Below are 18737 nucleotides of genomic sequence, written 5' to 3'. Positions count from 1 at the left end.
TGCACTGGCGTATTTCACCTTTGCTGTTGTATGTTTCAAAAGGCTTTGCCTGTAGATATCAGTCGTGAATCGCGCAGGACACTCTAGGCAACTGTTGATAAAAATAAAGGCTGGACAGAAATGATCTTCTGGGGCTTACTTTCTTCTCTGTCTCCTCTTTGGCTTTTGCATGTGCCTCTTCTCTCTGAACCGCAGCAGCGTCCACGCTAAAGGCTAAATAAATACAAGCGCTCTAAAGAAAGCCCCAGCGTTGGCGCTCGCATATTATGCTAATTTAAACGCCTCGGAAGGTATGCTGCACCCGTCAATTGTCATCTGCTCAACTGAATCTCAGGGTGGGTGCCAGCAAGCGAGCCTGATCTGTACGTTCGTACATGAGACATCTCGCGGTACATTCTTTTGCGATTCTCCCGAGTGTATGCATCCTTGGAGTTTTCCGCTGCGCAGCCAGTGGACATTTTACTGCACCTTAAACAAGCACTAAAGTGCTACACATTTTTGAGCCTCAGTACTCGGGCAGCGCAGGCCACGTGCTTGCCTCACTTGAAGATTTATCTTGAAGTAAAATTGTTTTTCTGAGATCTTCTCTTAGTGCAGGTAGGGAGCGCAGAGCCTCTATGCGTTCAACAGGTGTCACAGTCTTCCCATCTAGCTGTTTCAATTGGAGCAATGTAGCAACTGTAAAGCTTCTGCAGCCTACCCACCTGAAGACATATGCCAGCGCTGTACATCGATTGCTCTTCAGGCAACCCAAAGTATGTCATTACCCTCAAGCAATGCAAGCTAACTCTTCGCACGTGGAAAAAGGGTGATGAAGTGACGGTGCAGTTTCCCACTCTGTGCAGGGGTTCCCCATAAGATAAAGATCCTCAAGAGAGTCAATGTCTTTCAGGTTTTGAAGTGATTCCTCTAGCTTAGATAGACTGATGAAGTTCACTGTAAGGTCGAGCTGCAGAAAATAGCCGCATAAAGCGTGTAGCTTTGTGGCCACGAGCGGCTGCTATTAGAAGACACAGCTTGATCGTGCATTGAACCGATGAGCTCGTTCTGACAAAGCTTTGAAACAGACAATTGCAGGCCTGTAATGGCTGGATGTGTGCTTGTACTGAAGCTTTGCAACGATGCGACGCACTTTAAAATTTTCCTTGAAAGTGTGTCCTACTCACCTTCTTCAAGCTTTCGCACCTTTCGAGGTTTTCAATAACTTCAATGTTATTAAGTGCCACATTTAAATACTCTAGCTTTTTCAGCCTCCCCAAATTTTCGAGCCGTTCTGCGAAACAGGACTTGTATAGCTGCAGCGCCAAGACGGATGTGTGCTATGTATCTGGCGTATTCGTCTCAGTCCTTAAGAACTACGAGGATCTAGACCCATGCTTTCTAGTTTTGCATGCGTTCTGCTGCTCAGCTACACGACTCAACGGAAGTACGGACCATCTTCACGTAGTAAGGGTGTTGCATCCATGCAAGATTGTTAAACCCACCAATCAGGTTATTTTGCAGCAGCAGAATTTTCAAATCTTTGCACAAGCGGTCGATGAGCTCGATCTTTTCAATTTCCAGCTGGTGAAGGGCTATTTCTTCAAGATTCTCCAGGGTGTCCTCATTGTGTTCCGACTTGCGGCGAATGAGCTCCTCCGTAATTCTCATCGTAGTTTTCGCGAAGTCGAGTAGAGAGAGTCAAGCGCCTAATATTAGACTCTAGAGTATTTGTTTGTACAAAGATTAAAGATAATAAAAGCAAAGTGAAACGGAACAGCCGAGTACGGCGAGCATCATCCCTTTTACCATTGTCGGCTGGTCTTCTACCATACCCTATCCACCTACAGTTGGTGCATCGCAAAACAGTTGTGCAGTGCGCGGTCATCGCCATTTTTCGTTTGTTATTATGCCATAAAATGCTACAAGAAACAAAATAGCTACTTACTACTTATATTAAACCTATAATCCCCTGGCGCTAAGCTCGTCTCTCCACAATCGTCAATAGACGCTCGGTGTACTTGTGACGAGGGCTCGAAAATCAGGGTCTGTCACACTTCTATTTTTTCTGTTTTCAGTGCAAAATCGTTCCGGCGTTTATTAATGTGGCCTTTGTACCTTTGTTTCATCGTATGCATGACAAGGAGGAATCGCAACACTCGAGTGTGCGTGAAGGAAGCCCCAAGTGAACAATTCCATGAGCTACGTACACATTAGTACTTGAAGTAAAAGTTAAATGCTCTTCTATATGACATCCTATAGAACGCATTTTAATTACGAGGAGATTAAGGATTGTGAAAGCCTGCAAAATACCGTCCTTGCTGAAGGTCAAATTTTGTCCCTTGCAGGAGCAGTCAATCACAGGATATTCGAAGCAGCAACATCTGACAGCAAAGAGTCTACGTTTATCAGCTGATAATCAATCCTATTCTTTTGCACTTGCTTCTAACAGCTCGGAAGACCTCTCTTGACACTATCCGGCGTTCTACTGTTTATGACTCTAATTTTTACTGTAGCGACGCTTGGAATGAGTTTCCTTGTTTCAGGAGCCACTTGCTCTTCGTTTCAGCATGAGCTCTGGGACACTTCAGAAAACTATACCGAACCCCTCTAAAGGAAGCCTGTGAACGCTTTTGAGGTGGAACGGAAGGCTGACACAGTGCCCGAGCAACAGATAGCCGCTCATTGCACCCAAATTGCAGCGTTTTTTCCCTAACCGGGTTTATCCAATTCCAGCTGCACTTTTCAAAAATGGCGAATGCGTTCAGCACTCCGAATATATATGTGCGTTGTAGTCTGCATGCCCTAAATTTCCCTTCAAGGGCAACAACAGCCGCTGCTAGGTTCATCGTTCTTGTAGCTAATGAAATAAAAGAGACTTTTCACGCAAGTGGAGGATACGAAAGTCTGACTTGCCACTAAGTGGCCACAAAAGATTCTTTGTCGAGAACTCCAGGGCCATCACGCGAGCATGTCGAATATTTCTACGCGAGTGTGTCTTGAAAACAAAGCATAGCCCAGAGCACGACTCAAGCCTGGAAGAGCCGTCGCGAGGCTCAGCATGGGCTCACACAGATTTTAAGGCGGTTTTTTTTTGCTTTTTTTGCACTAAAGAGCACAGTGCCCACAAATACGCCATGCAAGAAATATAGATGAAATTCATATTTCGTTGCGCTGTTTGCAGTGGTGAGGCAATGGACAAGTCTGACATGCATTACGCAAAACTACAATGCAGCGGAAGGATGGCCTGCAGGACTGTGAAGTTGAGACTATTCAGGTTGGCGTGATAACCAGAACTACATAGCATGCAAAGAAACTGGGAAGTCGAAAGACCAGACCCTGCGTGCTCAAAACTTAGGCCACGGGTTCAGGGGTTAGAAGAGGGACTGGAACTGCATCGCTCGGCACAGTCACCAAGAGAAACAAGAAACAGCTGGGGAGAAACAGCGCCATTCCTCTAGCTTTAGAAAAGGGGACAATATTTTTGACTCTTGGGACGCTTATGGCATCTACAATGAGCATTGTGACGTTTGAACGTGTTTACGCAGAACAAAAGGTACATATAAGAGCCCAATTGGGCTTAGTTCACTTAACATAGACCATTCGGCTCACTTGATAAGCTTGCACTAGGCCAGACAGAACACATTGCAGGAACACTGAAAAATTCGCAAACGGGCCTTTAAAAATAGTGTGTTTAAGAAGCCGTATCTTCTTCGGGGCGAGTCTGAGAATTCGCGATGGTTTCAGTTATGGCCTCATCACTGAAGTAATGAACCATTTGTCTGGCGGGCTCATCCTCAACATAAATAAGGCGTAAAACCAACATGAAAGCTGCACTAGGGTCAGTGATCTTAGATGTTTCTAAAGCCTCAACAATACACTCACTCCCTGTCAACCGAACTGATATTTTCTTATTTTGAGGGCAGCACCTTATACAGAGTCTCCTTCTTCATGCAGGTTGAAAACCAAAGCAACGCAAGACTATTTTTACATCACGATGATGTATTTCTGTGGCTTTCATCAAGCATGCTAACCACTCTAAAATAAGTTTGTGAAGCAACATCGGCAATTACATTTCGTGTTCACAAGCCGTACACTACTAATGGACAGGCACTGAAACGTAAAATATTCCAGCAAATGCCCAATGTTATGCAAGATCTATATGCATTCATTTAGTCTCTTGGTTGTCCAGCTCTTCACCTGCAGCCTGCAATATTATGTTAGTGCGCTGTGAAAAGGAGTCTGCAGCTTAGAGTTATCAGCTACTCTATGTTGACTGAAAGCATCTTAGTAAAGCATATCGCAAAAAGTCCTGCAGCATGTCAATCTTGCGCGAGGTTTTGTTCGTTTCTTCAAGCATACAATGCCGCTTTCATCTTGCTGTGGGCATTGTGAGGTTTGCCGAAACTTTTAGCCGACACTGCCACTGCAGACCTGGAGTCAGATATAGATGGCAGTGGGATCGCTGTTCTACGCTCCACGCAGAGCATCTGACTCAAAGTGGCGACCCGCTTCTCCAAGCAATCAACAGTATCCAGGGCACGCTGCAGCCAAAAGACATCAACAAGCAGCCAACAGATGCAAACAAGAGTGAGGAAACAACTGGACTACGGTCGAAACAGTCAATTCTCAACGGCGCTAGCTGTCTAGTTTCATTTTTCCGCTTCTTTGTGAGGGATTTCCTTTTGGAGCAGTCGTACATCTGTTTGTTCCTTGATACGCTGTTGCAAAGGCAAAAGAGAAGGCATATGGTGTGAGAGTTCACGACTCAAGCGGTTGAGCTGATAGGAACATGTTTTCCGCAAGACCGACCCTGGTGTCTTGTATAACGGGCAGAAATCACAAACCAAACATTTTCGCTCCTCACACATATCCACGAGGAGAAGTCAAGCAGAATTTTTCTCTCGATTCGTTGCTTTTTGGGGCAGCAAAGTCTGCTTGGACTGTAGTACAATATGCTTCTTCGTGTAAACTTTGGCTTTATAAAACTATACGTCACTAACTGTTTTCTCACAGATGATAGCAGAGACTTTGTCAGCATTGCGGCTTCCTTGGTTTCACGGCAAGCGACTTCGCGAGCACTTTTTGTCCTGGGCTGGTGTAGCTCGCGCACGTCGCTGGGACTGTGTGTCCGGGACTTCACCCGCTTGTCTGAGCCAGTTGACCCAGCCTTCGAAGCACCACAACAACGGTAACAATAACTCTTTGTTGTCACTATAACTTATGCAAGGAGGTCCTGTTGCTCCCGTCATTTTGCTATCAGAAGACACAGTCTATGCCTTATACTGGGTGAATTTGTGGGACGTGAATTGTGTGAGGTGTGTTTCTTGGCCAGGCCCTCCAACTTCTAGGTAGCCGAAGCACCATAGCCTTTAGCTTTGAAAGAACGTGCGCATAACTGCAGTTTGAAAAGGGAAAGATAGACAGGTCAGTACTGCCATGGCAGTGCAGTGGCTACCGGGATGTTGCCTTCCTGACAGCTCTCCGTTTTGTTTTCTGTTTTAGCACTTTGTGGCTCCGGGTCCTTCTGAAATTTTACTGCAGCCATCGAACCAAATTTTCACAGAGGAAGCCGCAGAATCCTGGGACAGGCGGCGAAAGGACTAGGTGCTGATGATTAGGCAGAGTGTCATATTTGCACGTTGTTGTGTCCACTAGGTAATCTGAAAAAATGCACGCAAATTGTAGATGAGTCAGTGTAGGCGGCGTCATCTGCTGCTCACCTGCCAGTATACTTGATGATCCTTTCCTAGCCGCTGCGCGCGCTGTCACTTGCTGCTTTCTACGCAAAACAGCGGAATAACTCCTCATAAGTGCGAAATTCCCCGCTCTGGCGGATACCACGTCTGCAGCCGCTATTCGAGATAACCGGGTTGTGCATTCCGCGCAGTTCCGGTGGTTTTCCAAAGCGCTTTCCTGTGGGCCCTCCAACTCGTAGGAACTTTCAAATTCTCCTTGGGAATCCTAAAGCACGCAGGCGCACCGCAACAACGAGTGACATTTTGCCCATTAGAATGAATCAATTTGGTGCATCCGCTTCACAGAGCAGTGCAACTTACAGTCAATGCCTTTGATAATGAGCCTTCTTTTGACTTGCATGGGAATGCCGCTCTTAAAGTGCCGCATGCTGCTTTCAAGTATCATTTAAAACGCAGGTTGCTAATCTTAGGACATTTAACTACAGTAGCATGCATATGCCAAAGGCCACGCACAGTACCAAAGTTGAAACTGCTATTTAAAGGTTGTTCGAGATTCCGCAGTAATGAATATTTTGACCAGGAGCTTCAGGCTCTCTTTTCGCGAGCATGGCTAATACTCACTTTTGAGTTGTGCTTCCATTTTCTCACGTCGTGCTCGAAAGGATAGTATTGGAAGTGCCTGCTTGTGTCAGAATTGTCGGCAGTGGACAGGAGCAAGCAGTCACTGCGCCTCGTATTTATGGAGCGAAGACGCTTTTCCAGTGTTTTAAGAAGCTCCTGCACCCTAAGCTCTTCATCCTCAGCAGCTGTGTCACTCTTGTTCTGTTCTTTTCCTGATATTTCTTGTGTCTCTTGATCAGGCTCAGGGCCTTGCTGGGCATCACAGGCACAGAGGGTCTTTCCGGCTAGCACTTGCTTGGTTTTGAAGGGAATCCATAGTGCTTCAGACTGATCTTTTGTACCTTGTAGTGTTCTTGATTTTCCAAAGTATCGATGTCGGACGATGCTAAGACTTGCAACGCGTGCGATCTTCTTTTCTCCAAGGCTTCCTTACTCCGCTTGCTTGTAAGATGTGAGGCGCATCCTGTCGATTGTACCGACCTAGGTCGTAAGCTCAGCTTTGGCGCTTGATTAAGGATACAGCGATCCCTGTTTGCTGTGGCATTGTCACTCGAACGCTTCAATTTGTAAGAAGCTTTGGTGTTGCAAGGAGCTCTTGTGTTACATAAACTTGGCATGGCATTCTGTGCAGTCTCACTTGGACCGACGACTTCCGTGCCTCTTTGTCTTGCATTCAGGCGATCGTATCTATTCATAGGTGTGTTTCGCTGTTTGGCTACTTGTGTGATGGACGCAGCGGTAGCTTTTCTGTTTCCACTTGCACAGGAAGAGATTTTTGCATTTTCTTTGTCAGGAATTTTCGAAATTCTCGAAGCAGCGACTGTGGGCGCAGTAACTTGTGTCTTTGGGGGCTTTTTGCTTTCCTGAAGAGGCAGCGATGAATTAACTGATGCTAGTGATGTCCATTTCTTTTTCTTTCCGATTTCCGAAAAATACTCTTCCGGTGAAGCATTTGTTCGCCTCATGTCGTTCTTCGGCCTTTTTGAAATATTTTTAAATTTCGAAGAGCCCGCATCCGACAATGTCGTTTCACCAACTTGGCCGACACATGCTGTTGGTATGTCGTGACCGCTTGTATCTGCAAGACACTAACACATAGTAAAGTCAACATCCATGTAGATGAACAGCGAGGCGCCAAAGTGGGGCCATCTCTAAAAGGGCAAATCTAAATCGTCAGCAGCACGGCCTGCAATGTTTCGTGAAGTAGTCAAGGAACTGCATTGACAAGATTTATTATCATGCTGGAAAATTTCACTTTGCTCAAATTGAGAAAATATAGAAAATGCCTAGAAACGTAGCAGAAGACCGTCCCGGTGTTTTGTTAGTCCAGGATTATCAGCTCTATTATACCTGGGATGCAAAGCCCTGTTTCTGTGGAGAGCTTTTGCTTTTCCTGGCAATCCGTAGATGGCATTTCCGGGAGAGAAGGAGACTTAGCAGCAGTCTTGATGTTTGCATCTCGTTTGCTTTCGGTAGTCTCCTGAAGCGAAAGGCTCATCTTGCCTTCTCCATTTCGATCACCACCAGCCGCTGGCTGTTCTTGATTTATCATGTCGTCAATTTGTAGGCTTTCAGAAGAAACCTGGATACTTGATGAAGGCTGGTGATAGGTGCTAGAGTTACTTTGGACTGCACGCACAAGCAGCCGTGCCACCGATCTAAAGGCTTGACTCTTCCTGCAGCACAGGAAATTACAATGTGGGTCAATATAAGAAAGATGTTTCAAGCTTTTGCTACGAAGGCGAACAGAAATGTTTTTTTTCAAAATTCTGGTGCAGAAACAAAAAGCAATCACTATTAACTTCACTAATTCATCTTTTGTGTCTGGTCTTCCAGCCATTTCAACGTCACCAATCTAGTCCAGTGTCTCCCGTCGCCTTCTAGCACATAGTCAAATAGATGTGATGACAAGTATAGGCTTAGTCTTACTACTGCTATTCATAGGGTCTGACCCTGTGAGCGATGGAGCAGTAGAACATTCTCCGCATAAAGCATGAAGAGACTGCTGTTGCTGCTCCTGCTGACTCTCTGTCGAATGCCCCTGATGCCCGAGTTGAGCCAGTTTCGGCTGCTCTCTAGGAACGTCTGGAGCAACGTACGAGTGCATCTGACTCTGCTGACTCTGTTTCTTTCCCTTATCCGGCTGTATTTCACAAATGCAATGTGAGTGTTCCTCTTGGCTTTGGCCTGCAGGGATTTTCTGCGGACGAGCCATCAAAAATTACATATATAAATACGCATTTAAATGCATATAGCAAAAAACATATATATATATATATATATATATATGCCAAGAGATATATATATCAGGAAGGAGTGTCTGCTTAAAGCAAACATAGGTAGCGCCGTGCACGTTTTGGCATGGTAACAGAAGAGGTTTCCGGTCAAACATGACCAGCCCTTTCAAATGGGATTCTAAACTCACACGTTTCTTTGACCGCTTGGCTAGAAGGCATCGCACACGGCGGAGCCCTCCGAAATTCATTTTCTTTCGTTCAATCCTCGTCATGTGAACGCCTTTCTTTTCTTTCTGCCTATTTTGCTTCATCCCTAATCGTCTGTCAGGAGTTAACAAGCGACAACTCTTAATGGAGAGTCCCTCATCACTGTTAGTGACCGTTGGAGAAGCTCTAAGGAGTCTAGATTCTATCCCTAGTCTCTGAATTCCCTCTGCAGGATTGGCCCTTGCATTGGCGGTTGGGTGACCTTCTGAGGGGGAATGAAAACCCATATTCGGGTCTTCGCAGTGTGCCTGACGAGACGTGAAATGTGATGAATTTGCACGAGAAACGCTAGGAGTCCAGCTTGGGAAACAATACACCTGTGGAGGTGTTTTACAAGGAGGAGCATGCTGCATGGCGCGTTGCATGCATGTTAGAAAAGAAGCGAGCCTTCGTGGGCGTCGTGTTGCTTTCCAAAGACAGCAAAGTGCAAACGTCCTGCTATGTACCAGCAACATTGGTACAAGCAACTGAAAGAGACTCAAATGTTCCGCTTCATTTAAAAGTTGGCGTTTCAAGTTCTCAAACGCGCGTGGAAGATGAGACTGAATCTCCGACTGCGGGCAATTTGGGTGGTGCAGGTATTGCGGCAAACAAGAATGACTAAGAATCTCGTCTTCAGATGAAGGAAGACACCGACTTCCATAGGTTTCATTCATGTTTTGGTCATCATCATGAGGGAGAAGGGAAAGAAGGGCACAGAGCACTGCAAGCGGGCCCCTAGTCGCCCAGCGGCTTCGGTTCGAAATTTCTTCGCAGTCTTCTTCCGGCAAAACCTTCGCTTTCACAATCGTTTTTCCATGCTTCTGTCTCCCGTTCCCACCGAATACAATCACATGAAGAACCGGGGTTCCCATTTTTGTCACATTAGACCTATCTTCACGGCACTCATCCTGCAGCAGTTGCAGCCTTATGAACCTGAAAATCAACGCCTTGCCACAGCTGCATAAGTAATCGAAAGAATGCGTTTGCTACGGGAGTTTTAGCTCTATTTCGTTGAGCGCGTGCTTGCTTGTGTACGGCCGTACATCGTAGGTGTGTCAGAAAAGCTTCCTTTAAGGTCATCCATTCTATCTTTAGCCTTTTGAATAAGGCTGCATGCCTCTAGTGCCGTCACGGGGTTAGAGACGAAAATACGCTTGTCCGCTGACAAAGCGTTTGGAACACCCCCAAATTCTGCTGAAGGTGGGATTCCAAAGAAGCAGCCGGTGCACAATGGTTTCACCAAGCAGCAGAAAGGGGCGAGGAGGTCCACCACGCCATGCGAACTAACTAGCCAGCATGACACCCTCACACGAATCGCTGCCCGCATCATCAACAAAAGCATCCGCAAAAGAAAGACTGCATCTGCACTTTTGCCTTACAAGGAAGCTTTTTGAAGTGCCTGTTAGTCTTATTGACCCTTCGCCAAAGTCAGCATAGACGGAGGACTGGCAATTGCTAGTGCGATAGTGAAACAGCGACAACACGGACACTTATTTAGCTACATACTAGGTCAACTAAGGGCATGAATGACGCAAGAATAAGAGGCGTCTGCAATGACACGTATCAGGTAATGTCAAGTAACCGATGGTTTTGCCTACACCCCTCAAGAAGGAGTAAGGTTGATGTGTGCAATGTGTTTAACACCCAAAAGCCCCCTTTTCATTCAAATTTGGCAGCAACACATTACTTGCAGCGTTGCACTGCGCAACCAATTATTGTATGCCGCAAGCAGCGGCTTCTTACAAGGGTTGCCTTGAAACTTCGCTACTGCGAAGGCATGAGCGCATACACGCTGCGCGATGCACGGTCTCCAGCGGCGTTGAGCGCTATCTCTGGGTGCGCTAGCATAATTTTTTGAGTCATGCATGCTGTTGCTCTTCCAAGCTCGGTTGCCTCCCAAAATGAGTACAGTGGCGCTAAGACGGTCTGCAACCAACCAGTGTGCAACCCGACGAAGCACGCCGTCCCACGGTTGGCTTTCTTCCTGATTTTCATTGCTTTTATTACTTTCCTCCACTTCTGCTTTACAAGCGTATTGCAGAGTGTTGGTTACGGACGTCACTCGCCAGAAGCGATTATCGACTTCTTTGGAGCAACTTGACTCCTGTTTTGCTGCTATGCCGCCGGGTGGATGCAGAAACAAAAATGTTCCGTTGTGACTGGTGGTCAGAGCTTTATTGAGACAGCTTTGCCTAAGTGTAGGAGGTACGCTGCTGGCACAGAGGCGATAGAGTTCAGCTGAGCTACCTGGAGCCAACTGACACTCTTGGGCCGTTCTCTGGGCCTGAGAGCCAGGTTGTTCATCTGCTTGTCTCCTAGGAATTAGGCAGACGTGGCATTCGAAAAACCCAAGCCTAATGCCTTCTTGTCGGCTCTGAATCGGCTGAATTTGGCTCGAGCCGCACGCTGCACTTTGTGCTCTTAGTCCAAGATATGTTCGGGCGTCATTGGCAGGCTCACACGCATGGTTACAGGTGCGAGCCTCGGAAGATTCATGGAGCATTGCCAAATAAATATGCTTCAAAAAACTGTGAGACCCTAGAAACGTTTTTAGGGTATGCCCTTCACCGCGGGCTTGCTCTAACACTCTTCGGCAGGAATCTTTGGCTTGTTGGGAGAAGGAGACTTGGCTCCCCTTTCCCATAAATTCGGCTCCAAAGGACGTCGAGATTTAGACACACATCCATTCACCCATGTGCTCGATTTTTGCTTGATAGTTTAGTCTCGTGAGGCAGCAGCATATATGTTGCGAGACCGCAGCACTGCTCCTTTGAGCGGCAAAAAGTTCAGCGCGATAGATGAACAAAGCCCCAATGATATATTTTCGTTCAAGCATGGTCATGCTACAACATTACCATATGATTACGAGTTGTTAAGGAGAGTACGTTGCTGAATTCGTCCAACTCGATATCACCGCCTTGAATGAATAGTGTAAGAGACAAGGACAGTTTGGCAGTGTGCAGTGGGCTAGTGGTTCTTTTCCGCAAAACGGGCAAGCGCTTCGTGTAAGGTAAGAGTAGATCCTCTCAATTGCTGTTGGTTGTCATTACTGTTTTTTCTGCTGCCAACTATCGATCTCGTACAAGAAGCGTCCAACGCTATGTTCAAGTAAGTGAGCTATGGGGCTGCACACCAGATGCATGCGGCAACTAATGATGTAGGAAACCGTGGCTGACGGAGTAAAATGAATATATTTAGCAATGCAAGGAAACAATAATTTTTCCATTCTATATTGGCACTCAGAATCTGAATTTTTTGTCTCATTTCTTCCGAAAGTTGAAAAGACTTAATCTTTCCTGACGCATGTCCCGCTGCTGTGCATGCCGTATAATGCTTTTACCTCGTAAATTCCATCAAATTTCAAAACCAGGCAAAAACTGTAGCTTGTACCTGAGCCATACCGACAAAATACACGTGTATGAAACAAGCGTAAACCGTGGAAGCAAAGATGCAGTTTCATTCCGTAAATCCAAACTAACAAATTTACATTTGAAGCACACAGTACCTCATGTATATTCCATGGCCTTGTTCTCAAGTAGCAATGTTATGCCATGGCACTATCAACATGTGGCAGACTAGAACGTGACAATTCTAGGTCTCCCAGTAGATTGCAAAAAGCAATTTCCATGGCTTAAGAAAGTTTTTTTGTGCATTAAAGGAAACCTGAAACCTGAGATGTGGGTGTACCCAGGTTATGCAGCCGCTTTGGTGAGAAAATTAGTGGCGACTAAGAACCGAAGGACAGCACGGCGTAACATACTTTAGAGTTCGAGTAAAGTTTGTTGCGAAGGTGGCACCTTCTCAGGTAGGTAACTTCTAGTGCACGGTGCAGCAGTTTGGCAGCCTTCCCACGTTTCCCAACAAGGAAATCCCATTATTTTAGTCCAGGGGTTACCAATATTGCTGTTTTGTTATTACAGTCAAGCTGAAGCAACAGACGACGCATTGCTGCTCTTGGAGCCTACCAGTGGAAGAAACAGTCACCAATTCCCAGAGTTTACTTGCGGACCTACATCCTCAATCCTTCACCAGCAAAAAAGATAAGAAAAGAAGAGAGCGAGACGGGACTCGAACCCGCAACCTCCGCCTCCGGAGGGCGACGCGCTATCCATTGCGCCACTCACTCGACGGTCCGCGAGAAAATTGATTGAGGCACAGATGGCAGTCAATCACTTCGTCTTGCCTTAATCAATTTTCTTGGGGACCGTCGAGTGAGTGGCGCAATGGATAGCGCGTCGCCCTCCGGAGGCGGAGGTTGCGGGTTCGAGTCCCGTCTCGCTCTCTTCTTCTCTTACCTTTTGTAGCTCCATGCTGCAATAATTAGAAATACTTTTTCACCCAGAAAGCGCAGCTGCAAACGAAAAATCCGCAGAGCGGCTGTTTTGGACACATTCTTTTGCCACTTGCTTTTAACGGCTTTTGAGGAACCTGCATCGGGCTACAATAAATGTTCGACTGAAACGAGTGTCACTTAACATCACCGAAGAGGCTGCCGAAAAAGATTTTCGCTTCAGAACACTTCGCCCCGGATTTTTCTCGATAGGCTTAACAAAGATTCCTCTTGCTTAAAAGCAGTTCTGCAGAGTTTTTACGATTTCCTCTTGCTACATGTCCTATAAGCACACTTCTGCTCCCGTTGACACTTGCTTCAGCTATCCTCTGTACACTGTATAGTTTTTGCTCATGGATTATTTACCATACTATAGTGAACATGCCTAATGGGGCCAAAGAAGACTAGCGTTATCTCGTTGAGTATCTTAACCACAGAATTTGGGTTTAACCCTGTTCTGTGTCACCTCCTAAGGGAAACTTCGGACGGCATCACCATGTTCCAGTTCAGTTGCGACCTTTTGAGGAAATTGAGATGGTTGAGCCATGTGGCGTCCACTGGTGCAACTGAGAGAGCTGTGCGTACAATGGTGGAGCAACGGTTTTGCGTGACACATGAAACCAGTTGGCTTTATAGGCAATTTTTTCGAGGCAAACTCACCTATTCTTATGCCACAAAGACATATCCTACTTTCTGCCCAAGGAGGAAAGACTGAGTTGAGGCTCCCAGCAACTGCCCGAAATCCCCAGCGAACAGACGAGCAGCCCTCATTTGGAGGGATTCAGGCTGAGGAACCGTTCGGGGTCAAGAGCTTTTAACAAGTAACATTCCGCGTCTTTTCTTGTGGAAATAAGGACACTCAGACTCTTCTTCTTTCACGCTGCATTTTACGAAGGCTCGCTCCCACGATTAGAACACGAATCCAGGTACACATGAAAGCCCGCAGACATAGACAAACCTTGCCGCATAAGCCCGCAATACGGGCGGGAAGCGCCGTCTCTTTCCAAGCCCAGATGCAGCAAACGCTCGGATAACCCGCACCGCAAACAAGCAGTGACCGTTGGCCTAGCTCAACTTCGCTGGGTCCCTTAGTTTAAGTCCATGTGTCGCGCCATGCCATTCCATTCGCCAGCCTCCCGGCTGTCCTTGGCGTTGCTGTTAAAAACTAGCCTTCAAAAACGCTGAAAGAAGTACACTTGAGGGCTTTATGTTTGGACATAATTACGATCAAGCATACGGTAGACTGTAGGCGAGGCAGCAAAAGAGTCCAACAGCCTCAAACGCATTTCTGCTGTCCAAGCAAACAGGAGGCATGCTTGCATGTAATAGGAAAGTTCCCAGTGCAGCGGGTGTTTTGTAGAAGGAAGAAATCGAACGGTTTTGAGGTTTCTCTGTTGATGCTGACTTGAAATTTCTCAGCAACTAGTTTGTTTGGCTCCCTGTGGTTTCTGCTGTCGAGTTAACTCACCGTAACGAAGAAACCCCATGCCGCTCTCCCAAACGTGCCATGACATTTTGTATTCGTGTAAGAAGCTCCTCTGAAGTTCTTGCATCAACTCAACAGACATCTATCCGACTATTATTATATTGTGACTCAAACATAGTTTGCCAGCGTATAACCTGGAAGAAGCATACCTCTGGGCCTACTGTACAACATGAGCGGTCTCAAGGCGTGAACATTCTATGAGTTTCGTAGCAGAAAGCTGTGGCACCAAGGATGCAAGTTGCGATCCTTAAGAGTTCTTTTTTTGGCTAGGCGAGTCCGAACCCTTTTCTAAGAAGTTTGACGAAACGCTGTTTGCTGGATGCATCGAGTGGTCCCTGGGGCTGTCACTCATCTGCACACGCTTGGTGCAATAAACTCAGCTGTCTTTGAAACGCATAAACCATTAAAACAATAAATGATGTTCTAAATACATTGGAATGCCAGTACACTGTGCAAACTATCTGTCATGAAGATATCTTTTTGCAAGCACACACTAGCAGGATTTGTCCTATTACTCGCACTGGAGTGCAAACCGCAATGATACGTCTCCTCCGTTTACAGCGCAGTTGTTCCTCTAGTAATCCTGCTTTGAAGTAATGGTGATAGTCTCTAAGCTTTCGTAGAATATTGCCTTTTTAAATTGAACCAGCGGCGCAGAATTAGCCCAATGGAAGGTTCCAGCTCTGACTCCGACCGTCCCCCTGAAGTCCCGGAAGAGGAAGGGACTCCTACACTTAAGCCACCAAAGCATTCTCCTACAAAAAAGCGCAACAATGCAACATCGCGGGTTAACCAACCATTTTTGCGACACTATGGGTCAAAAGTCGCCACCACAGTGCATACTCAACTGCACAATGCACAGCGGCTTCCACCCGCTACGGCAAGCGAAATATCCACTGCAAGGCAAGAGCGCAGCAAGCTGGCTCTTAATCAGACAGAGGCCGTTGGGTTGATGCCCTTACATGAAGACAACAATGATATCCTGAGAGCTGTACCTGAAAGCGTAGAGTTTCAAGTTGATTTCAAGGATCCCAACAAAATCGAGGCCGTAACTCCGCTACAGCGAGACGTAGTGCTACAAAATGTTAGCAGTTATACTGTTTCCTTTGGCATACTACCCCCATCTTCTTCTGCTTTCTCGCTGTCGATTCCCCACAAGAAGTCTTTCCTTCCTTCCGGCATGCAGCAGCGGATACAGATTTCCTTCAACCCGCTTGTTTGCGCTCCCCAATCAGAGTTCATCCGAATAATCTTCTGCACTAAGGCATCAGAACACAGCTCATCTCCAATTAAAAAAAACAGAGACGACGGCAGCGCATGTGCCCAGACTCCGATGTATCTGAAGCTGATTCACCTGAAAGCAATAGCTCACTGCACGCCCAGCAAGCAGCATGCTATGGTACCTTCCAGCACTAGTTTCAATGAATCATACAGAAATGATGACCAAGAGGATTTTCTACTATCTTCCATAGCGGCTAGTGTGGATTTTGGCCCAACGCACTTGGGGACAGTGGCACAACGTCGCCTTGTTCTTCCTGCTACAACGTTGTTGCCCATCAAGTTCACAGTAGAACTTAAAGGAAAAAGTGGTGCATTTTCTGTAAAGCCGTTGAGCGGTATGATTGGAGCTCGAGCGCCTGTAACTCTTTGGTTACGATTTGCTCCCCACCTTCGTTCAGAGTACTCTGATGAATTGTTGTTGTACTTCGCCAGTAAATCCAGTCCTCATCGAGTAGAGCTTCTAGGGAAGGGCATACCTGCAGAGATTGGCAACGAGCCTGAAAAACCTTCTAGCAACGTTGGCAGGGCTCTACAGAGCTTAACTAAGCTGCCAGCGTCAACGCAGGGGGAGACTGAGCCCGCAGACTCCTATGGAGAAAAGGCACCAGAAGAAGGCACTCCCAATCAAAACTTGAAACAATTCGAAAGCTGTGAGAGCCTTCATACAAATGAAAAGGAGAAGCCAGGGCCACAGTATTGCGCCGTTGACTCAGCAGCTCCACAGTGTGTTGATATGCCACAGGATCTGCCCAAGCAAATTTCCGTTGCTCAAAGCTCTGAGCGGCCTTCATCTAAACGTGAGCGCAATGTCAATGAAGAGAACAACTCTATCACTACGACGAACACAGTGAAACGCCCTGAGAACAGCAAGTGGGGCGACGAAACTATTTCAAGGCAGTGCCTTGATGAGCGCTGGGCAGATCTCGTAGCAGTCCTCAGAGCACAAAAGCTTGGAACGCATACAGTCAAAGGTGCTGCTTTACCTTCCGATACCGCAATTCAGAAAATTCAAGTTAAGAAGGCAGAGAACACTCAGCGGCTGCTTAAGCTGTTGCAGCATCAAGATAGAATTCGCAGTAGCTGTTCATTTTTAGGAGCTCCCGTTGTCCCGTCTTCACAGACCAATCTGTCTCCGGTCATTGAACCCGGCTCACGGGAAATGCAGGACACATTAAGACAACTGTGGAAACATGAGCTTACCACCAAATTTAAGCAAGCTGTTGCTGTAATCATTGTTCGCAACAGAATTGCAAAGCGCCTGTCAGCAATGCGTTCATGGGCTCGTTTACGTGGGATGAGAGAAGAGCCCGTTCAAAGCAAAATGAAGGACAAGGCAAGCCTGAAAAATCAACAGAAGCATCCGCACCTCTCTCAGCCTCCGGTAGAGGAGGCTGCTAGAAGAGCAAGCCAACAGGAAGTCTTAGAACGAAAAAACGTAATCCAGTACACAGATTCAAACGAAAGGTGCTTCGCTAGGCACGGGGGTTATACGCCGCAAACGGCGCCAACCACATCACAAGTAGCTTCAGCTGGATTAGAGGCCTCAGCTCCTGCAAACTTTTCGGAAGCTTCTGTGGGTATGCAAGGCGAAAAACTTGACCTGGTAAATACCGAGAGCAGTTGGAAAGTAAAACTATCTCCTCCTCGGCTTTCACTTCCAACAGACAGCAGGGAAGAGTGGGAAAGGCAAAGCATTCCAGGCCCTCAGTTCTGGGGAAAGGAACATTTGAATGTCGGTGAATTGCTCACGTGCATGCACCACAATGCTGCATTGTCGCCATTAGCTAAGTGTGACGCTGACGTCTTCCGCCTTAAAGAAACAGATTTCGTAACATGCACTGGAGGGCTTGAGGTCACCGACGCTGATCTCCTGCACAGTTTCTTAGATGCAACCCCGCCACTGATCGATGACAAACCCTGGGCAACACCCATGATAGATTCATCTCCTATTCCACAAAGCGCTCATGATATGCGCTCCTGGAAATCAAAATCTGAAGGATCCTCCGTTAGTTTGGAAGTTCCTTCTCTTTTGCCGCCTGAAGACCCCGATGAACTGGCTGCATTGACATGGCGTTTCACCATGCCGGCAGCTCCCGGCTCAAGCGCGTGCATGCCGTTGCCTCTGGTCGTGGAAACAGACCTCGCACATTTTTTTCTCCGGGTGGGCAAAACCGCTTGCTCAGTGTAAGTGTGGCTGGCCTACTTGTGTCCTCCATTGACTGTTGCTAATTAATTTTGTATCTCGATGCCGAGGTTTCTACAGCAGCGAAAAGTAATTTTTCAACTGCACTTCTGTACGCTTGATGCTCTTCGGCATTTGAGCTTTTAGGCTGGTTTTCCGCCTTCTTTCCAATCGTTTTTGTGGTATTTCAGGCTGCTGCGCAGAGCAACTCACGTCACTGTGCAAAGAGTATTTTGCCGCCATTTACGGACGTCGTTCCCCTCCGGTGCAGCTTAACAGCAACTACCAGTATAAATGAGCGGGCACTCTGGCCATCCGGTGCCAACTCAAGATGCCTTCAAGCCTCATCAAGCTTTCTAGATGAGCAGGTAGGCTTTTAAAATTTTACGGAGCTCTCTTCAGCGTTTTAGTGTACCTTGAAGCCCTCTTTTATAAAAAAATTCTGCGGAGACTCCAATGCGCCCTTTTCGTTTGCAGAGAAAAAGCAAGCAGACGGGATCCAGCGAAAGAAGTCTTTTTGTGGAGGATTCCTCTGAGAGAGATGCATTTGCAATTGCTTCCAAAGAATGCGCAGATCGTGCCGCAGCCTTAGCAAGGGACAGCAAGGCTCTCGCAGAAATCTGGAGTGTGGCAAGACGTGGGCAAATAGAGCTTCTTAATGCTGTAAACATGA

The 18737-nt window shown here is 46.8% G+C and overlaps 1 protein-coding gene across 1 annotated transcript; it reads left to right on the top strand.

The window, feature by feature from the left end:
• Positions 1-15268: 15268 nt before the first annotated feature.
• Positions 15269-18070, top strand: ENH_00085380 (hypothetical protein, conserved; the record flags this gene model as incomplete). The annotated part of the gene is made up of 1 exon (XM_013577942.1): positions 15269-18070. One exon carries the CDS (start codon positions 15269-15271, stop codon positions 18068-18070), a length of 2802 nt encoding a protein of 933 aa, XP_013433396.1.
• Between the last annotated feature and the right edge of the window lie 667 nt (positions 18071-18737).

The sequence above is a fragment of the Eimeria necatrix genome, genomic scaffold, assembly GCF_000499385.1.
Source record: "Eimeria necatrix Houghton genomic scaffold, Enh_scaff98, whole genome shotgun sequence".
NCBI classification, from domain to species: domain Eukaryota; phylum Apicomplexa; class Conoidasida; order Eucoccidiorida; family Eimeriidae; genus Eimeria; species Eimeria necatrix.
This window is presented reverse-complemented; position numbering and strand designations above follow the sequence as displayed.